We start from the raw sequence: 21,928 nt of genomic DNA on the forward strand, positions 1-21,928 counted from the left end.
AGTTCAAATCCGAAACCGTGTACCTTGAAGACTTTGCGGGGCGCATTGGTCAATGCAGCTGACAGTAGATGTAGTATTTTGTCCATTTTTATGGTTTATTGATTTTTTTTTGCGACAATTTCGCCAATATACAGCTGAAGACCCATTATGGTAGGATGGTGGTCCAAATTCCATTTTAAGTATCCACTATCCGAACTCTCTGAAATGAAGAGTCCTGAACCCAGGCCAAAATTCTTATCTTTTATTCTTAGCTATTTTTTTATTCGCTGAGCTGTTGTGTTTGCCTGTGTTTGCTAGCCAAACGTCACTCGGGTAGATAACCATCTGTTCTGTGCTTAAAATGAAAACAAGTTCATGTAGAAGACAACAGTGTCGTGAAGTCGTCATCCCTTGAAAAAATACGCGCCTTATTCGATCAACATAATGTCAAGGAGGTTTTTATAATCATCATTGAGTAAAACAACGCTGACTTTAAATTGCGGACAAAACACGTACAGTAATGTGTAAGTTTGGATTAAATACTTTGAAGGTTTATTTTGAACAAACGGTCGGGAACTAAATTTTCGTAACTGTTGTCTCCTTACTTAAAAGGGGGCTACAGTTTAATGATGTCTGTTTCATTATTAATTTTTTATCTAGATGAGTATTAGAATCGAAGACAGCACGTGCTTGCATATTCAGCCGGCTACCAAGACCCTTTAAATTACATTGTCGAAATTAGTTTAGCGTGATCGATATGGTAAATAATTATATAACTTCGTTGTCCAGCAGTTGAGAAAGTAGTTTTGAAAACCGTGAGTCGGGTCCTTTTTCGTTTGTTTATGAGGTCGAAAATGTTATCATACGCGAACGTCACTTACGCATTACACTGAATTGGATTGTAAGAAGATGCCAACCCGTCTGGGACGATTCCAAGTGTTTTCGAAAGGAAGATGGTCAAGTATACCTGTTAAGTTATAAAAAACGAGATGACTTCTAGATTTTTTTTAACAACTGAAATATATGGCTATCAATCTGAGCATGCCATGACTGTCCAACTAAAAAAGTTAAATATCTACTAACGCGTACTCGCATTCCGAGCGAATAGTTTAAATTATTTTTTATTACTTTTGTAATTATTGTAAAGTGAAGGTCTTGCAATGTAAGCGCTAAAGGTTTATTTTAGTATAGGTTTCCCGGGCCCGTGACCTCATACTCTGTAAATGTTTTCCTTGATGTATTTTTTTTTTCATTTAGCGGAGTAAAAGAAGTTAAAAATTCGAATAATTTTACTTGAAACATGCCACAACACACACTCCATCTGTCTTTTATGAAATACCAAAATATTTGTAGTGACCTCAGCAAAAGACCATTTTGTTCTGGATTTACAAAATAAACAAGTATTTTTTTCCACCAATTAAAGCCTACATTAGATAGCCGATTTTATCTAGTTGAGAGCCCAGAACAGACCTTTTTGTTTTGACTGTAATGTTTTCTTGATTCCTCTTTTTCTCTGTCAAGGCCATCAACTCGGTCATGTGTAAACTATTCAGGCAATCTTTGTCCTAACCTATTCCATCTCTAAATCAAACAAGATCTCTTCTGTACTGACAAACTTAAAACACTTGTTTTCGTTCTTTCAGTTAAAAAAGAGATGATTTTGCCAGGAAGAGGTACCGATAACTTTTATATTCATTTCACTAAGGCGATTTATGGTGTCTTTATAGTTAAAGATAGCGGGATATGTCTTGAAACACGCTGCCGACAATGGGCAAGTTCCAATAATTTATTGTTCTTACTTAGAAAATAAATATGAAAGAGCATTGACCCCGATTAAAATCCATTTCCTTTCAATGCCGGCAAAATACTTTTCTCCATACACAAGATGTTATCTGTAGTATTAGGTGTCCTGCTATCGTATAGCCATACAAAAAGGTACGTCTTATCTCACCAAGGGGCATTTGCCATTTGGGAGTTGTCCTCGCTTCACACTGAATATCAAGCCATGGTATTCTCAGCGAAGAAAGGTGTCCTTCTGGTGCTCTGGTTTTGCTTGGTGCTTGCAGAAGTCAAAGGTAAACAAGTAAATTGTGTTTTAATGTATTTTACCTGGTTGTAAAATCCGATCAACGCCTACTTTTGATGTGAAAATTTAGTTGACTCTTGCTTTCAATGAATCATTTGAGAATAAGGTGGCACGCACAATGCATGACAACTAAATAATTTATTTTTCCAACGATTTGAAAGCAAGCTTAGAATTAAACAAACAGTGATACCCTATCAGACACTATTGTAATAAGCAAATACAGCGGAAGATCTGGTGAGCAACAACCCAAGAGGATTTGGAGAAGGGCTGTTGTAACATAAACGAGTCGCTTTAGAGAACGGTATCTCGGCAGCAAACACACACTGAAATGGTAGCCGCCGGCCACCAACAAGAGCCGCCAAACACTCCAAAGATAGGGTTTTGATCGATATTACAGTATACAATTTCATTACCCAATAAGCAAACATTATCAACCAAAAAATGTGCATTCAGAATGCCAGTATCAGTAGTGCATACTTTAAACACATTGTTGAATCAGTAATCAGCAGTTTGTATACTGAGCCATCTACCGATTTCCATGACTGTGATACGTTTCTCAGGGATCGCCGCGTATGCGTAGCTTTAACACAAAGGCAGATCCTAGTTCGAATTCATACGAAATATGGATGCGATCGAGTTGCAGTCAACGGTTATATAAAATGCAAAGATTTACAGAGTTTCTTGGTTTCTTGAGCCAGGGTGGACGCCAAGGGAGCGGGTCACTTACCAGACTAATCGGATATTAAGTTTAAAATGAAGTTTCCGCAAAACTTTTGAGCACTACAGGCAAAAATAAAGTTAACAAAGAGACCTCATAGAATGGTATAACGTAACAGTGTAGGTACAGCAACAAAATCCTGCCGAAACTTGAGCACTAAAGCTGACCCCGCGAGAGAAAAATGTATTTGAAATTATCTATATTTCAGTTAAAACGGACGTTTTACGCCAGTTCAAAACAAAATTGGCGCGCCTTTTGAACATTTTTGAGTTTTGACTTTAATATTCTCGAGAATACTTTAGAATTTTATTACGGGGTCACTAAGACAAACGATTTTCAGTACGATCTTTTAAATAGTATATACAAAATGTTGCCGTGCTATGAGCAGATTTTTGGTACTTAATTTTTGCACTCATTGCTTGAACTTTCAGCGGAATCAGTCTTTATAGTTTAGAAAATTAAGATTTAGACGTGTCTTTTATGTTTGTATTATTAGCAAAGGGAGCACAGTCTAGAGCTTTCCATCGTGCTCACAGGAAAACATGTAAAAAAAAAAAAGTTGACTGCTATAGTTGTGAGTTTCGCAACATGTTTAAATGGACTATCCAAAAAGATAACCTTTTTTAAAGTCCATTAAGTCCATTTATTTACAGCATGCATTTTTGTCTTTATCAGTTTAACAATCGAGTCAGAATAACAGAAAGCAATTAGATTCCGGTCCAAAAGAAATACGCCTTAATTCGTTCAACGTTTTTTGATACACTATCAAAATAGTGCAAAAAGCAGTCGTCGGTGATGGTTATCAAGACACTATTTTTTCTGAGTCGAAACCGTTTTTGTGTTTTTTGTGTTTGTTGTTTTTTTTTTTCACGCGCAAGATTTCACTTTGATATATATCTACCACTAATTTAAGAACGTTCGCAACAAATCTTCCCACGCTCAGATTTTATGGAACTTTCACTACAGTTATATAATGGCTAACTCGAACGTAATGGGGTTAAATATGGAAGCTACGAAATTGACTCAAAATTAGCTTACTTACTAAAGTTAACAAAAAGAAACGGATGTGAACTCATTTAGCCATTTTTTTTAACACATAATGCAAACAGTCGAATAACTGCATCAGACGCACTGCAATGCAATAAATAATACTTCGATTTCTATAGACACCAACTCTGGTACCTTATGTTCTTTGGCGGTATTTCAGTAATTGGGATGTGACACGTTCAGTCTCGCCATACAAAAATCTCTTGATCTACTGGGTGACCTTCTAAATAACTATCATTTTTTTCACATTTCGCAATCGTTGACTGCAGCGGATTCAAGTTTGAATGATCTAGAAACACTTCCTCCTCTTCGATATTATTTTCTAGAACTCAGAACCACGTAAAATACATGGTTTAAAGACGGCCATAAAGTCAACACCGCCAACCTAAACCAGGCCATATTCGAGATGAAGGGTTCCTTAATAACTAATTTTGACCCGTTTCGACAAGGGGTTCCCTCAATTAACCAACAAAAGGTTTGGACACGCGGGACTAACATTATATGAGAGATAATTACGTACATCGGAGACGTTAATTTTCAGTAGTATAAATCCCCCCCCCCCCCCCCCCCCCGTGACCATTTTATTGTAAATTCACTGTCATAGGAAATTAAAGTGAAAGACATTACATAATGTATGATCTTTGGCCTTACATATTAAACCAGGATATTGCAATAGCATTATCTTGCATGAGCATTATTCATTTTGTGAAACTTGCTTCAGTTAATAGACTTAAGACTAGCTTGTTCAAGTTCAAAATGACATTTACTGTCCGAGTCTTACATCGTTTGCTTTAATTCAGCGTTACACTAAAAATAATACAATAAAAATAACCATCTACCACAGCTCAGACCAAATCATTGCCTTTTACCTCGCACATTTTGGAACCATAACAGTTGTAACTCAGCCCAGTCAAAGACCCATTCACTGCCGTAAAGACTTTCATCCGGATTTACCGTGGATGTCTTATTAAAGCAGATTCAAGGAATTCTTTGTCTTACTTTAGCGCCGTATCCATTTTATAACGAGACGAAATCAAAGTATGAAGCCATTTGAGTCGGCCTTAGTTTAATTTACGATAAAGATTTATAAGTGTTGTTTTTTTTAGCGCGCTGGGTATCAAACCATTATCTTATCAAATCGTTATAAAGCAAATGTTTATGCAGCCCAGTGAACAACACGTACTAGGCCTTCAAGTGTGTGGACAAACTTGATCCTTATCATAGTCAAGAAGTCTGAATGCATTGTCTATCTAGTAACAACTCCAGTAAACAGTGATTAAAATGACTTTTACTTAAAACAATGGTTTTGCATATTCTTTTCAGGTGTTGAGAGGGGTAAAGTTGACATTCGGCAAGCCGCAAACGGCGATTTCCACTGCGAATATGTGTCATTCAGCAGCAGTTTTTCTAGTGGAACTCCCGTACGAGTATTTGCTTCACTAAATCACGGAAACGAATCATCAGGCGTCCACGATACTGCATTTATTTGGGTGGAAGATGTGACAACAAGCGGTTTCAAAGCCTGTCTCGTGCAAGGTGGCCAGGGTTATGGAGGTAACACCACCATCGATTGGTTTGCATTGCAAGGTTCCCAATCAGGTGTTTATCATGGAGAGGCTAGTTTAAGCCTTTTTACCACTGGAACAAAATGCAGTCAGGTGGCATTTCCTCAGGTGAGATTGAAATTTGAGTGACTGATTGTGTTTCTTTTGATTTGCTCTCTGCCTCGGGAGTATTCTTTTCTTTTTTTTTAATGTCTTTTAATTATATTTTTATGAACATAATCATACTTCTCGTTAAGGATTCCCGCCATTTCCATCCAGATCATGGTCGAAAATTGCATTAAAATCCCCACAAATCACAGTATTACAATTATCATGTAGATGGAAGTTATCCAGCTGTTCTCGGTTTCCTGAACAAAGGTTGATTGCTAGTTTGTTTTGTTTGGAGGTACTGGTTGAAATAAAGGGATAGTCCTGTACCATAGCTTCTATAAATACAGGACGCCACTTTAAATCGATTTTTGGGAATTCATCTCGAACTCATTGTTATAAGAACACCTCTACTTTTAACCGTACCGTGCAATAAAAAATAATAATAAAAAAATTTCAGACATTATTGTTGCCATTGATTTCGAAAAATCCCTCGATCATACTTACCTGTATGCATGTAAATTTCGGCCATCCACACTTTTTACTCAAATATATTAACTTGCATCATAAATAATTGATTTACATCAGAAAAATTCGCAGTCGGTCGTGGTGTGTGGCAGGGAGACCCATTATATATAACATCTTATTTTCATATTAGGATTGAAAATATCCAAGTTATTTAAATTGATACTTGGGAGGTTGAAATGTCACTTTTGCGGATGATCTGACTTGTTTCCTCCAAAACAGAACCTCCTACTATTGCTTTCAAGATTTTCTTAGCATTTTATCAGAATGATCTGGTCTCGAAGTTAACGCGGAGAAGACTGATTTTTTTAAAGCTTAAGCACAGGAACTTTAGAGCGAAATGTACCCTAGTGAATTTGAAACGTCTATAAAAATTATTGGTGTGTACTTTGACTACAATCAAGTATCGAGAAAAAAAAAAATCAATTTTGAGTCTCACCTGATATCAGTTTAAATAATAATGAAATATGTACAAGTGAAGGGGTCTGACACTCGGGCAGAATTCAAAAATATTTCGCCAAAATTATGTCCAAGGCTTCTCTAATTCCTTTTTTGCAATGAACTTATTAAATACATCAATAAATGACTTTATCTGTAGGGGCAAAGATTAAGTCAAATGTCTGCTTTAATTAATGATATAGATTATGTAGGTTAAAAATGCTGGATTCCGAATCTATAATCTCTGCTTAACGAATCATTTGTCTAAAGAAATATGCTGAGAATTACGAAAGTCCCTGGAAGTATGATCTAGATTTCTATCTCCAGAAAGTTGGTGGGAAATAACGTTACATTGTAATTTTGATTTTCGGGAAGTATCCAACCCACTTCCTTCACTTTTAAAAGGAGTCAGTTTGCAAGCCTGGTCATTTGTTTTAGCCACCTCTTTTTCGTTTATATTAATTTTAAATATTCTTAAGTTTGTACTTTTGTTTTTGTAATTTTGACATTTTATATAATTTTCGTTTTTACTTTTAGTTTTTATTTTACTTATAAATACTATTTTTATAGTAATGTAGCTGTATTATTGTTAGTATCGGTATAATTATGGTAGTTATTGTAAAATAACTGTGTTTAGGTTGTAAGTAGTGTGACAACTGTATTAATATTGTAAGTAGAGTAAGAAACTATAAAGTGTTGTTATTAGTATACCTTTATCAGTATTGTGAAATGAAATATTATCACAATATTATAGATATCTCATCACCTACAATCTTCTGATTATGGTGATAAAAAATGCTTCTTATTAACATACCCAATTTTTATTCGGTTTGTTAGACCTTCTCAAATGTGCCTACAGTTCACGTGACTGTCAAACATGGCATTCCAAACCAAAAGCAGGACGCCATGAGTGTTTGGATAGAAAACGTCTCCACAAGTCAGTTTGAAGTTTGTTTGCGAGAATCAAGGTCATTTGATGGAGCTCACAACAATCTTGCGGTGGTACGATATACCTCTTTGTTTGTTAATTAAAAAAAAAAAACTTGAAATTACATTACTTTTTTCCTGTATTGATCAGTCTCAGCTATTCGACAAGTGTTACAGTCAACCCCTAAATCGTTTCGAAAAAGCAAGTTGATTGACCAAAGAAATATTAAATTATAATGATGAAAGTTATTTTGCTGTTTTTGTTATTTTGCCCTACTAGAACTGGATGGCATATGAGCAGTACCCATCGTCGTGGCAAGCTAAAGAATCATCAGAGGTTGCGTTTTATGATAACGAGGTACCAACGGCAGAAAACAATTACTCCCTGTGCAAGGTACGCTAAAAAATGTTTTGGTCGATACATTACCTTTCTCACAACTATCTATCAAATAGCGCAAACCTTTATCAAGAGTCGCAACCGATTCGATTATCTAGAGTAAAATTAGTGAAAAAAATGAAATCATCTGAAGGGGAGTCAGGATTTAACTGTGCCAACAAAGGTTATTATGCTTACTACCAACGTGAGACTTAATTTGGCGATCAGCGACCTTACACTTGCAGGTGTGACACAGACAACGCTCCTATTATTGTCACTGCAACTTTAAACTTGAATCCCCAAAATATTTTCATATATATATAAGTTTCTTTTTAACATTACTTACAGATTGTCAACTTTACAAGTCCATTTTACAAACCACCCGTGGTAATCAAAACTGTGCTTGATGGTGGCAGTAACAATGCCAACATTGCATGTCCAGTGAAAGGTCCTTTGAGCAGCTGGATAGAGGTACAGTATGTTTACAGACATCTCAACCATAAAAATATAATGATGGTCGCGACAATGACGCAAACGGTTACTTTTCCATGCGTAAACCGAACCTTTACTAAGGAACAATTTTTGAAAGTTAAATTGGTCGATACCCGACCAGCGAATATTGCCAGGTGACTTATGATAATTTATTAACTTCAGACCCCTCGTCTTTAGCATTCTTTCAAAGCTAAATAAAAACGATGACAAATCTAATTTAGGCTTTTTCCCTAATGTTTTACCAGTGAGCAAAAGGAGATGACTAAACCAAGATAGGCGAAATGTATTCCCTATATATTTTTAAATTCTTCCAACTCTTCAGACTAATGTAAGTTTCTCTTCTTCAAATATTTTTTTTTTTTCAGATCAGCTAAGCATACATTAACGTTTGTCTACACCACTGAGCTAACTGTATAATTATATAATCTATAATAACACCTAAGGCAGATAGGATATATGTTTTCCAATCGCTGTTTTGATTCATATTTTTTTTTTTTGACAGGAGGTGACGAACAACCACTTCCGTGTGTGTATCAAAGACGACGCTGGCTACGACGGACAGAGAGGCAATGTCACTGTGGACTATTTGGTCATCGGAGGTAATTATGGAAGTGTGTTAACATATCCATCAAACAATCAATCCATATAACAGCTATCTTATTCACAACATTTACTTTGTTAACTTAAAAAGTCACTCAATTATCATCTCTAAGAAAAACATTCTTTGGTTTTGTCTCTTTAGATCTCGATCCCTGTACAAATTCAAGCTGCAAGTACCACAGTCACTGCGTGGCGTTGTCTTCGCACCAGTTTACTTGTGTTTGTGAAAGCACTTGCCCGTCGTACGAAGAACAAGTCTGCGCGTCTAATGGTCGCACATTCAAAAACTTGTGTTTGTTAAAACAAGAAATCTGCAGAACTCGTGGAAATTATACCCACTATCACCCGGGAAGCTGTACAGGTATATTAAATACCATCTTAACACCAGTTAATCTTCATTTTATTCATTTGATATAGAAAAAAGAAATGCAAACAAACACACAGAGAGATTGGTAGTTAGTCAGTCAGCTGGTCAGTCAGTCAGTCAGTCAGTCAGTCAGTCAGTCAGTCAGTCAGTCAGTCAGTCAGTCAGTCAGTCAGTCAGTCAGTCAGTCAGCTTCATTCCATCGTGTCACAAACTGATCCTCGCTTTGTAGATTTAACTGATCATGAAAAAATAATGTACCTTCTTAAATTAGATAATAATGCTACCTCTAGAATCATAGCTAAATATATCTTTCTCATGTTTCGAAGAAGAAAAGAAATTTTAAATTGAAAGTTATATCAATAAATAGTTGTATAATTAATACTTCAATTATTATCATAAACGTCTGCATTGTAATTCAAGTGTTTGTTATTAAGTAATTTGTTAGCATAGTTGTTATAACATAACAACCTCCCTTTGGAGTGTAAGGCACAATAAAGATTTACTGTTACTGTTACTGTTACTAGTCAGTCAGTCAGTCAGTCAGTCAGTCAGTCAATTAGCCAGCCAGTCAAACAGTCAACCACTTAAGTTTCTTCTCGCTGCTCCCCATTTAACCAAAAAAGTACCTGTAGCAGGTTATTTCACTGATTAGTGTACATAACGTACACATTCATCCATTAAATACACGAAAAACCTAAAGTTATTATCTTGTTCTCTTACAGGTTTTCCACTACAGAAAGGAAGACACAAGTTGCAAAACACCCCTTCCTGGGCAGAGGACCAGTGTGAAGTCATCAAGTTGGAGCCATTCCTATTTTATCCTCATAAGAAAATATACATACAACTTACTGTTAACCACATAAACTATTCTGACTCCAACTTTGTGCATGAGGCCACTACACCGTGGGTTGAAAGCGTCAATAGCACTCAATTTACAGCCTGTGTTACTCGGGCTGGTAGGAACGACTACCCCACAGATAGCTTTGCCACGGTAGATTGGATCGCTCATCAAGGCTCTCCGTCAGGAGGAGTAGCAGGCGAAGAAATGTTTTCTCGATGGTGGACAGGAACTAGCTGTCAGACGGTCACCTTTCCAAACGTAAGTGGACTGGTTATTAAAATTAATACGAAACGATTTGAGAAACGTGTTTGCGTTTACAACATGTTTAAAGCCTCGCGTTAATCAGATTTTTATAATAGATATAACTTACTTCTGTATTCTCTTGAATTTCTAGGGACATTTCACTGATTCACCAACGGTATTTGCAACAGCTGAACATCACCGATCAAGTCTCAAGCACGATGCTACCAGTGTGTGGCTGGAAGATGTCTCATCAAGTTCCTTTAAGATTTGTCTCAGGGAGCTTCAAAACTTCGCAGGGGTTCATGACGACATCTCTGTGGTACGATTGCTCTAACTTTAATCCAATTTTACCATGGATATAAAAAAAAACCCTACTGCAAACTACGAAACAAACTAGCTATGGAAAGATAGGGCAGATAGTGCTAAAGCTTCGTTGATAGAAAGTTGTTGAGTATGTAGCTTTGGTATTTTAGGTTTATATTAATTGTCACTTTTTTCCATTTCTGTTATACAGAACTGGCTGGCGTTCGATTCCCTTCACAGACCGCTATTTAAAGAAAACAATGACATCAACTTTCTAAATAACGTCTTGCCTTCTAAGAAGCATAACTTCGCATTCTGCCAGGTGTGTATGCACATGATGTAACCAATATGCAGCAATCGATCATCCTTTTGATAATTAGTCAATATTGTGTTTTATCTAAGTTAAAGAATTGGAACTCTTAATATTTTATTTGGCAAACCAAAGGAGCTTGACTTAAAAAATCAGAGATACTTTTAAAAATGGCAAATGACTAGGACTAACTGCACCACAAATTTTGCAGTTTAACTCCAAAGTGGTAATACTGAGATACACACAGACGTGAAGAAGCGATAGCCTGCTTGCTTGCTAAAGAACTAAATACATGGCTAAAAAACAAATTCCACTTATTAAAACGAATCTGTATACATATATTTATTTATAATCAGAATTTTGTTAACAACAGGATGTTAGTTTCCTTCGGAGATACAGTAATACCCCAACAGTGTTGTTAACAGCAAAACATTCTACCAGTGGTGGAAATGCAGCCGCAGAGTGCAACGGGATCGTAACCTGGATTGAGGTATTAACTGACATTTTAAGCCACTAAGCCAATAAACTATCAGATGCTTTGTTTTATTGCTTGACGTAAATGAATCTCCAGATACCAAACAACGTTCACGCGCAATGGGCGAGTTGGAGTTTTGGGACTTTTTTGTTTCTGTAAAACTAGGAAAGGTTGTGAGACAGAAGGTCTCCAACAGGGGAGGGGGGGGGGGGACTGTCAACTAACACCTGATATAACTACCTTCCATGACCAAAACAATCCATACACCCCAACAATTAACATGTGCATTTTTTTATACATTGTATAAAAAAATATATACTGCGTTGTTGGGCATTTTTCTTTAAAAAAATGTTAACAAGTTTACTTACGGATATTCTATTATTTCAAGGATCGACGGAACAATGCTATGAAATCAAGGTATTGTTTTTGATATATTTTCATTCTTTTTCAGTTCATCTCTAACTCAGGCTTTCGAGTATGCGCCAAAGAACTGTTTGTTCAACACTTTGACCCACTGACTGTGTCATATGCAGTGTTAGCAGGTGGATAAATATGGTTCCCTTTTACATTTCTTTTTTTTTTTTATCTTTGTATATAGCAGTACGAAGTTTTTCGAAACGTTTTCTTATCACCGTAAATGTACAAAAAGGGGTTCGTTGTGCATCATCACTGGACTGGTGTAGTTATAATTACTGCATTTTAACAGTTCATACGGGCGCAGGCGCACAAAGGTAAAAACAGTCCGCCATCCAAAAAATTGCAAACCTACTCAAACCGTCACCTTAAAAGTCACTTCAAAACGCATATTTTCATCTCCACTTAACTGAGTGCAATATTTCAACCAACTCAATCAAAATCATCTTTAAACAATTTTAAGAGGCAGTTGAGTAAGATATACCTTAAGCAAAATGCTACGTGTTTAAAGCTGGAAAAAGTATTTAACATTACCCTTCCTTTAAATAGACATTTGCGGGGATGACTGGACCTATTTTAAGGGATACTGCTACAGGCAAGTATCTTCTTGTGATTCATGGAGTGGCAGCCGGGGGACATGTGCTACATTTGGAGCAAATCTTCCCAGCATTCATAGTCAGGAAGAGAACGTGTATGTCCAAAGCTTACACGGTGGAGAACATTCTTGGTTGGGCCTGTCTGACATCAACACTGAGGGGACATTCGTGTGGAGCGATGGAACACCGTTTGACTTCCATTACTGGGCGAAACACCAGCCAAACAACTTTCACAATGAGGACTGTGTTCACACTCTTGGCTTCCTTCAAGGTCATAAGTACGAATGGAACGATGTCAATTGCACGGACTGTCACAGATTCACCTGCAAGAAGGGTACTATACACAATGCTTTAATACGCGCATTAATCTGATCCGCAAATATCACTAGTTTAGATTTGTATTCCAGTTATAGCACCTTCAGTGCCTAGTAGATTTTGCTGAACCAGGTAATATGTTTGCAATATCATAAAGATAATAACTTATTAACCGAGTAAACAGGCGTCTATTTTTGCGTGACAATAAACCCTTAATCTTTGCGTGATCAGTAGTTAGCCTGTGTAGCAAATTGTCGTCTGATTATTTCAAGCGAAGGAATAGTTCCAACGCTGTGGGATGCCATTTATGATATTAAAACCAAAAAGTTTCGGAACTCAGCAGGTTTTAATATTTCGGCTTTTGGTGTTTATGTAAGTTACGGATGAAAAACTGCAACAACGATCAGAATGAACCGCCGAGTGAACAGCCCAACATGTGCATAAGCACACGAATGGTCCGAACAAACAGACTGAGCAGACGAAGGTCGAAAGAGCAGAAAACCATCCAAAAGACTGATTGACTAGAGAGTTTACTGACTCGATGGTAAAAAAAGTCCTAATAGTTATGTTTGTGTAAGAAACAGACGCAATGACTGGCTATGGTGGTTTAATTAGTAGTGATCTGCTTTCCTTATTTAATTTTATCGCTTAGGTAAACTACCATTTTTATTTTAATCAAGGAATTTATAATAGTGAGCTCACTAAAATTTTTTCTTGGATCGGAGTAGATTGTCATGAAAGCTCAGAAAGTCTATCATTCTCGTCAGGGGCACAGTGACAGACGCGTTAGAGAGATAATTATTTCGCGAAGATTACGCTAGAAAACAGGATAAGCGCGCGCGGGAAGACGTTACATCGATCTTTCTATCCGTATTGTAACGTACCGTTAAACTAAAAGCCAAATCAGGGTAAATCTCTCTAAACCATGTTTCAAACTGTGGTACCACAGCTGGCCCTACGTGGCTGAGCTGACTGTTATCAATCTATACCGATCAAACGTTTACAAAATGTTAAAATAAGGCAAAAATTAATGACCTAAGTTTTAAAGTTCGTTGAATGTGTTTCGAATTGATGATGAGATTATATCACTAAAAAGTGCCGTAAACTAAATAAGCTTTCGCAGCTGTGTTTTAATCATTGTTGTTTGGATCAAATTGGTAAATTAAATCTCTAAAAACAAAAAAATAATAACAAACTGACCATCGGAAAAACTGAGCGCTTGTTACGGAATAAACTCTCTTGGCCGTTTTCATTTTTTTGCTCGCGAGGGCTGTTTGTACGCGCGTGCTTTTATTTGAACGTCTGCATCTTGCGCGCGCGCAGTCTGGGCATCAAAGAGAGCCGACAAAAGCATAGCGCGCGATTCAGTTAAAGCGAGGGAATAATTTCAACGTCGTGGAGTGCTACTTTGATATTAAAGAAATTTCGGAAATTCGGCTGCTAACTTGCTGACTATCTATTGGTTTTACTTCAGTGGTAGAAATATGTTGTTTATACAAGAAACTATTCCGTTTAAGTTATATTACCTTCAGTTTTATACCTGCAAAAATGGCAAAGACCACAAAAAGTTATCGAGCCATGAGGGGCCTTCTCAGATACATACTACCGCTTTTACAGGACCCAGTCTTTCGCAAGACTGGCTTCCTGTGGGTACAAAAAAAAACAAACAAAAAAAAAAAAATAAAAAGTGCTGTTCTACAAACATGCTCGTCTATCTCAAGGGCGAGTAGAGGTCTGACACAGCTGACCCACGGGGACTGCATCTTAGGTTGGACATGGTCCGCCATATGATGGGATATTGATCCGGCATATGGTTTAAAGCAAATTGTCGTTTGATTATTTCAAGCGAAGGAATAGTTCCAACGCTGTGGGATGCCATGCTCAGTTTTTCCGATGGTGAGCTTGTTAATTTTTCTTTTTAGAGATTTAATTTACCAATTTGATCCAAACAACAATGGTTAAAACACAGCTGCGAAAGCTTATTTAGTTTACGGCACTTTTTAGTGATATAATCTCATCATCAATTCGAAACACATTCAACGAACTTTAAAACTTAGGTCATTAATTTTTGCCTTATTTTAACATTTTGTAAACGTTTGATCGATATAAATTGATAACAGTCAGCTCAGCCACGTAGGGCCAGCTGTGGTACCACAGTTTGAAACGTGGTTTAGAGAGATTTACCCTGATTTGGCTTTTATTTTAACGGTATGTTACAATACGGATAGAAAGATCGATGTAACGTCTTCCCGCGCGCGCTTATCCTGTTTTCTAGCGTAATCTTCGCGAAATAATTATCTCTCTAACGCGTCTGTCACTGTGCCCCTGACGAGAATGACAGACTTTCTGAGCTTTCATGACAATCTACTCCGATCCAAGAAAAACTTTTAGTGAGCTCACTATTATAAATGCCTTGATTAAAATAAAAATGGTAGTTTACCTAAGCGATAAAATTAAATAAGGACAGCAGATCACTACTAATTAAACCACCATAGCCAGTCATTGCGTCTGTTTCTTACACAAACATAACTATTAGGAATTTTTTTACCATCGAGTTAGTAAACTCTCTAGTCAATCAGTCTTTTGGATGGTTTTCTGCACTTTCGACCTTCGTCTGCTTAGTCTGTTTGTTCGGACCATTTGTGTGCTTATGCACATGTTGGGCTGTTCACTCGGCGGTTCATTCTGATCGTTGTTGCAGTTTTTCATCCGTAACTTACATAAACACTAAAGCCGAAATATTAAAACCTGCTGAGTTCCGAAACTTTTTGGTTTTAATATCATAAATGGCATCCCACAGCGTTGGAACTATTCCTTCGCTTGAAATAATCAAACGACAAAGAGAGGGAAAAGTGGCATCGTTGCCTTAGCGCAAGCGCTAGGAAAGATCGCGAATGCTAGATCACAGTTCTAGCTAGCGAACGGATACTTTACTTGCTCTTTTTTATACTTGCATTGCAAACGTTGCAATCTATTCCTTCCCCGCTCAAAAGACGTTTGAGATTCGATATTGAGGAACTAGGAGCTCTTTAGACATCCGCGTAGTATGTCGGAACACTTGTTTGTTGTGGGCCAAGGTGTGCATAGCAGAGTGAAAACAAATCAGTGCTTAGTATAGCTTTGGTTTTTTGGCTCAAAGGGAGTGTTTAACGAAAAACATTCTTTCTACAGATTACAATGAATGTGGGGACTTCTCCTACGATTGCCCAGTGAACGCCACTTGTGTGAACAGTGATGGTTCTTACTCATGCCAATGCCCTGTTGGATATCGTCTGGGTGGAAATAACTGCACAGGTTTGTCTAAATGTTTTAGTAACTATCTTTGTCAAATTTATTTGTTGGAGGAATATTTGATATCATATTGAAAAAAAAATGAATAACCGTTGGAAATGTAGCCTTTGGAAAAATCAAACCGTTGCATGTTCCTCGACTCTGGTTCACGGTGTCTTCAGTTAAAACTGCGGTAAACATAGGAACCTTACAATACATCTCAGAAACCGAGGCAAGGTAGAATTTAAACACCGAGGTTGGTTGTTTTTCGGAATGGTCAAAACACTGACTCGCTAGTGAACTTGGGTCTCCTATTCCAAAAGCAACTGGCGCCTTGTGTACAGGGATACCTAAACGCAGATAAACTAATTTGGTATCATTGAAACAAAGTGTAAATAGGTCCACTGAATTGTTCCCACCTAATAAAATGCACTTTTTATCCGGGCCGTTTTTTTGAGTCCTCGCACAAAACTGGGACGAATCGTTGCCTGCCGAGCGGAATAACAAATGCGGCGGGGACTTATTTTATTAGAAGGACCAACTAGCAACGCTTTCTTTCTGATTAAAGTTTTTTTTTTATTTTATATATATTTTGTATTTTTTAATTCTTTTACAGACGTGGACGAGTGCAGTGTGCCAGTCTGTGACGTCAATGCTAACTGTCAGAACACTCCCGGATCTTTTGTCTGTTCCTGTAAAGTTGGGTTTTCCGGAGATGGAAAAACTTGCACTGGTGAGATATCCGTGAAACAAAAGGGAGTATATTGGAATTTAATTTTTTTTTGGTATTTACATAAAGGGGAAGTGTGGTTTGTGTTGTTGTGTGGGGGTGAGTGGATGTTATATTGGAGTGATGTGGAGGTACTTTTATACGGGAATGGCATTTGTTTACAAATGGAAAACGTGACAGCGTGCATGCACCATTGAGATGCACGCGGGAGGATTTACTAAAGCTGGATTTACTGAAGAGATGGAAGAACGTGCACTGGTGAGATATCCGTGGAACAAAAGGGAGTCTATTGGAATTTAAATTCAACAGAAACTTTTTATAGGGTAAAGGTAAGGACATTAAAAAATATATATATATATATCATTACTCTCGTTATCAAAATTGTAACACTTATTTGCGAGTCTTCAGTTATCGTAGATAAATAAACAGGATATTGGTTATCCTCTTCCGTTTATAATTATTGTGTATTTATCCTTGATTTTTTTTCCATAGATGTGGACGAGTGTAGCGCATCTATCTCCGTGTGTGACGTCAATGCCAACTGTCAGAATACCGTCGGTTCTTATAACTGTTCCTGCAAAGCCGGATTTACTGGAGACGGAAAAACATGTACAGGTAGGAGAGAATGGCAGAATAGGTTGTTATCTTTTCATAGGTTTAATCATATATAGTCCCTAAAATGTAAGTTGTTCAAGGCAAAAGACTGGAAGATGAAATAAGGTGATGATAAAACGTGTCCACTTCCCTCCCATCAGGAAAAGGAAGGTTTGCTTTCTGTAAACCCTATTCAGACCGGGGTTTTTTGGACCTTCTCAGACCGGGGGGAGGGGGGGGGGGCTTCGGAAGCCCCCCCTATGTAACTTCCAGAATATTTAAGCAATCACCATGAAACTTATAGGATGTATTGTACGTCCGAAACTCTTTCTTTTGGTATACGTCACGTGGGATGGTGACGTCACATCACGTGACAATTACATCATGATGTCAAAACAGCCGCCATCTTGGATCCGCCATCTTGGATTTCAAAATTTTTCCAAAATGCCAGAAAACCACCGAAAATCACTGCAAAGTACTCAAAATGAATAAAAATGTGCTTTAAACCCGCAAAGATGTAAAAATAATCCCATTTAAGTTGATATTTATTAACAGAAACACGCAAAATTACAAATTTGGGAAAACATGCCAGTCAAAATGCCGTTGCCATGGTGACGACAAGTTCCTGACACATCATCCAACCCTACTAAATTGTTGCCAGATAAATTTTAGGAAAACTCAGAAAGTTTGGCAGCGTTTGGTTAAATCTTAAAAAAGTTATAAAAGTTCGAAGTCAGCGCGGGCCTCAAAAGCCCCCCCCCCCCCCCCCCCCCCCTTCCGGTCTGAATAGGGTTAACTAACGGCGTTGTCGCTAAAATTATTTTTTTTTAGATGAAGGTAGTCTTGTTTTATTTAGACTTTTGCTAAGCCATTGTTGATTTCCTTGACATCAATTAAATGTCAAATTGAAGGCCATTCAATATTTTACTAAGTGTCATCCTTTCTTTCTGAACTGGAAAATCAAATTGTGAACGAATTACACAATTTTAAACAATTTACATGTTCATGAAATTTGATTGACTTAACGCGCATCGCCGTGGTCTCAAGCCTGTTCAAAACGAGACCTTTTTTTCAAGTTATATTTTGATTTTCTTAAATGCTCTGACCTTTTTGTCTCACAGATGAGTTAAGGTTATTTTCTTTGTGGTAACGTGGTTTGAGAGGTAGACATTATTTACTCGACGGAATACCCGTTAATCAATATGCGCTCGGAAGTTACGTTTAAAAACAAAGTGAAGATCATGATTTATCGATATAGCTCGATTTTTTTTTTAAATAATCTCATGCATTCACTAAACATTGTGCAAGGAGAGTAGAACAGTAGTGTGTGTGTGTGTGTGTGCGTATGTTCATTGTTTAACAATTAGTCACCTCATTAAATTAATTTCTCGTTACCATGTTTAGCTTTGCCTTATGATGATAAAAATTGTCATTTTGTGTTTTGCAGCTGCCCATAAGGACTGTGCTACGCTGTACAAATCTGGGAAACGAAGCAGTGGTGTTTATACAATCAACCCTGATGGATCAGGTACATTTGATGTGTTCTGCGACCAAACAACAGCCGGTGGGGGGTGGACAGTTTTCCAAAAGAGGCAGGACGGATCAGTCGATTTTTACCGCGGCTGGGCTGACTACAAAGGAGGCTTTGGTAACCTTAACGGGGAATATTGGCTAGGGCTAGAGAAGATACACCGTCTGACCAGCAGTGGACAATACAACCTCCGTGTTGACCTTGAAGACTTTGCAGGAAACACTGTTTATGCCGAGTACGGTTCGTTTGGGGTTGCGAGCGAGGGGAATAAATACCAGCTGAGCGTAGGAAGTTACTCAGGTTAGGTTTTCTTTAATACGCTTGTTTTTCTTTTTCTTCGTATAAAAAAAAATATATTTTTTTCCTCTCTCCCCGTTGTGGTTATTAATTGTAGTCAGCAAATTACTCTCTTTCAAACAGGATTTAAAGGCCAGTTTGCTTTTTGCGGAAGTTTGTTATGAAAAAACGAATGTTAAAGTTACTGATAATTACTAAGCTACATTTTTTGCTGTCCGTTTTGGCTATTACATGTTTTATTTTTTTTTTTACAGTTCGTTACTCCATTTTATTAGAAAATACTTAATTTTATATTTAGGTTTGTACTTTTTTTTTGTTTAGGAACCGCTGGAGATTCGCTGACTTTTCATAATAGTTATCCATTCTCAACAAAAGATCAGGATAACGACTACCAATCCAACAGCAACTGTGCAGTGCAATATAAAGGAGCCTGGTGGTATCACGGTTGTTACAACAGCAACCTGAATGGCCCCTATCGTCATGGAAAATACACGGGTACTGATAGTGTTACTTGGTATTATTGGAAACGAAATTATGAGTCAGCTAAAAGAGCTGAAATGAAGATTAGACCCGCATTTTTTTAAAGGCCTGTACGTCTGGCTCCTTTGTTCACCATAACAAGATCAATACCTTTTTTATTTGTTTTCGTAAAAGCATTTATGACAATTCCATGGTACATAAGAAGGGAAACTCTGACGAATTTCAACTGTGGAAATAGAATATTTTGAAAGAACTTTCAACGACACGTACGTGTTTTAGGTCAACAGAAGTTTGCTTTCACGTTTTCTTTCACGTGTAATTTGATAACTGTGATTTGATATAATATTCATTATTGCGCTTTTGTTAATCTGACAACATAACAAAAAAAGTAAGAGAAACTTTCTTTTGGGTATAGTCAAGCTTTCAGTTTCCGTTTCTCGCCTTTAATTTTAAAAATGTTTATGTATACCATAGGTCAGTCCAAGTTAGTTGATGTAACTGGATATTATAAGCTCTTACGATTATAGGTGATACTGGAAACTTAGTGTGCAGCTATCAATAAACAAGTTGTCCAGTACACTGGTTGTCTGTTACGTGTTGTATTTTAATATGTAAATAGATCATTGGGGAAAAGAAGTCGGACAGCGAGTAAAGGCGAGTAAAGGCGTTAACCAATGAATGAATTGTTACACTCTCTATTTGTCAAAATCAGGCCTGCTGTCGCGGAAATTGAACCTATTGACCATGAAAATTGTTTACGAAGAAATTGGCTGAAAGCCCTGGAGGGGGGAGGGGGGAAATCTAATATGGAAGAGACGGGAATGTTTTTTTTGTTTGTTTTGCTTAGAGGTATACATGATGTAAATTATTTCAGATTTCGGTCTCTCTTTGTGTGTTCTGTGAAAAAGGAGGGTATTTTTAGCCTTCAAGGTCTCGTTTAGGGTTGCTCAAGAAAAAATATAAAAATATATCAGTTTTAAAATGTTCCAAAATGGTATCTTTTAGGGGTCAAAAAGTGTAATCAATGCCCAGATTGGTCCCCTTTAAGGGACTGTTTAATTCAAATTTTTTGACGAGCATCTCTGTCTGTTCGATATGGGAGTCCCCCTTCCCCACTTACTTCCAGGGCTGAAAGTTAATTAATTTCTACAAGTGCAACTAATTAAATATCTTTTGGGCATAAGAATTTTCCTTATCTTCCACCATGAACAAAAAAGGTCATTACACAGCAAATTCATCTATCAAGTAGCAGCTCAGTAAACAAAAAGGCAGTCAATTTATAAATTTTAAAATACTTTTCTTTTATAAGACTTTTACTTATACTATACGTATATACTTAGTGTGAATTGAATTTCTTTTTATTGCCATTCAAGTACAACGAAAAAGATATTTGCTAGTCCAAAACATGACTTTGACTTTTTGTTTGCACAGAATTACTGCATTGAGATCTTGGTACATGTAGATAGTTCCTTAAATTTTAGGAACAGAAAAATATCAATCTACCGCTGATTAATTTTATTTCATTTTATTTGTTTTAAACCCCTTGGTAAATTTGTTTTTCCCTAAAAATCCTGGTTCTTGAGGAATTAAATATACACAATTAACATGTAACAGCATAGTAAATATAATGTTTTCATTGTTTAAGAAAAGAGGGGGTGGGGACGGTTGAGGCCCAGGGGGAGTCCTCCAGCTTGTTACTGACGGGGATGATCGAAGGATTTTTTTGGGTTTGAAATTTTCAATTCCGGCATTTTTGGGGAGTTGGAAAATTTGGCAAGTATTTTTTTGGGTGACTGTATTTTTAGATAGGGATCCCGGATTTTTTTGGGTATTAAAAACGAACTTAAGTGCCTTTGTCCACGGGCCTTAGCGTATTTTATGGTGTGATGAATAAACAAAATGGGCGTTCTTTGTGTTATTTTATTTCCCCTTTTTTTTTTTTGGGGGGGGGGGGGTGTTGTATTTGGTCCAGGGATTTTTGGGGTAATGTCAGAAGACTTAGGGATTTTTTTGGGTTCTGAGTTTGCCTCCATTCGATCATCCCCGTCATTTACCCCCACCCCTCCCCGTTGAGGCCAAAACTGGGCCTACAAGATCTACTTAACCTGACCTGATAAATTTTCTGGACTACTTGTAATGAGTTTGTGGGAGAAGTGCCAATTGACCTGTTGGAATTCCGATTGTTAATACCTTACTTTAATAACTAAGCTCAAGCCCTACCTTAACATAAATTATCTTGTTGTGGTACTAGGCATAAGTATACATAGAACTTAAATTGAGCTGAAATTCCACATGGAAGGAAAGACTTACTGAGTTAACTTT

At 37.1% G+C, this 21,928-nt stretch overlaps 1 protein-coding gene across 1 annotated transcript; it reads left to right on the plus strand.

The window, feature by feature from the left end:
• The first annotated feature begins 1,877 nt into the window (after positions 1-1,877).
• Positions 1,878-20,159, plus strand: LOC144665197 (uncharacterized). Its single transcript, XM_078526385.1, has 18 exons — positions 1,878-2,054; positions 5,154-5,503; positions 7,283-7,447; positions 7,653-7,766; positions 8,097-8,219; positions 8,743-8,839; positions 8,983-9,201; positions 9,930-10,306; positions 10,443-10,610; positions 10,806-10,916; positions 11,278-11,394; positions 11,831-11,921; positions 12,343-12,723; positions 15,876-15,998; positions 16,591-16,707; positions 17,197-17,319; positions 18,746-19,129; positions 19,448-20,159. The coding sequence occupies exons 1-18, from the start codon at positions 1,985-1,987 to the stop codon at positions 19,708-19,710; spliced, it is 3,393 nt and encodes a 1,130-aa protein (XP_078382511.1). The 5' UTR covers positions 1,878-1,984; the 3' UTR covers positions 19,711-20,159.
• The last annotated feature ends 1,769 nt before the right edge of the window (positions 20,160-21,928 follow it).

The sequence above is a fragment of the Oculina patagonica genome, chromosome 9, assembly GCF_052425735.1.
Source record: "Oculina patagonica isolate OP01 chromosome 9, crgOcupat, whole genome shotgun sequence".
Taxonomy (NCBI): Eukaryota; Metazoa; Cnidaria; class Anthozoa; order Scleractinia; family Oculinidae; genus Oculina; species Oculina patagonica.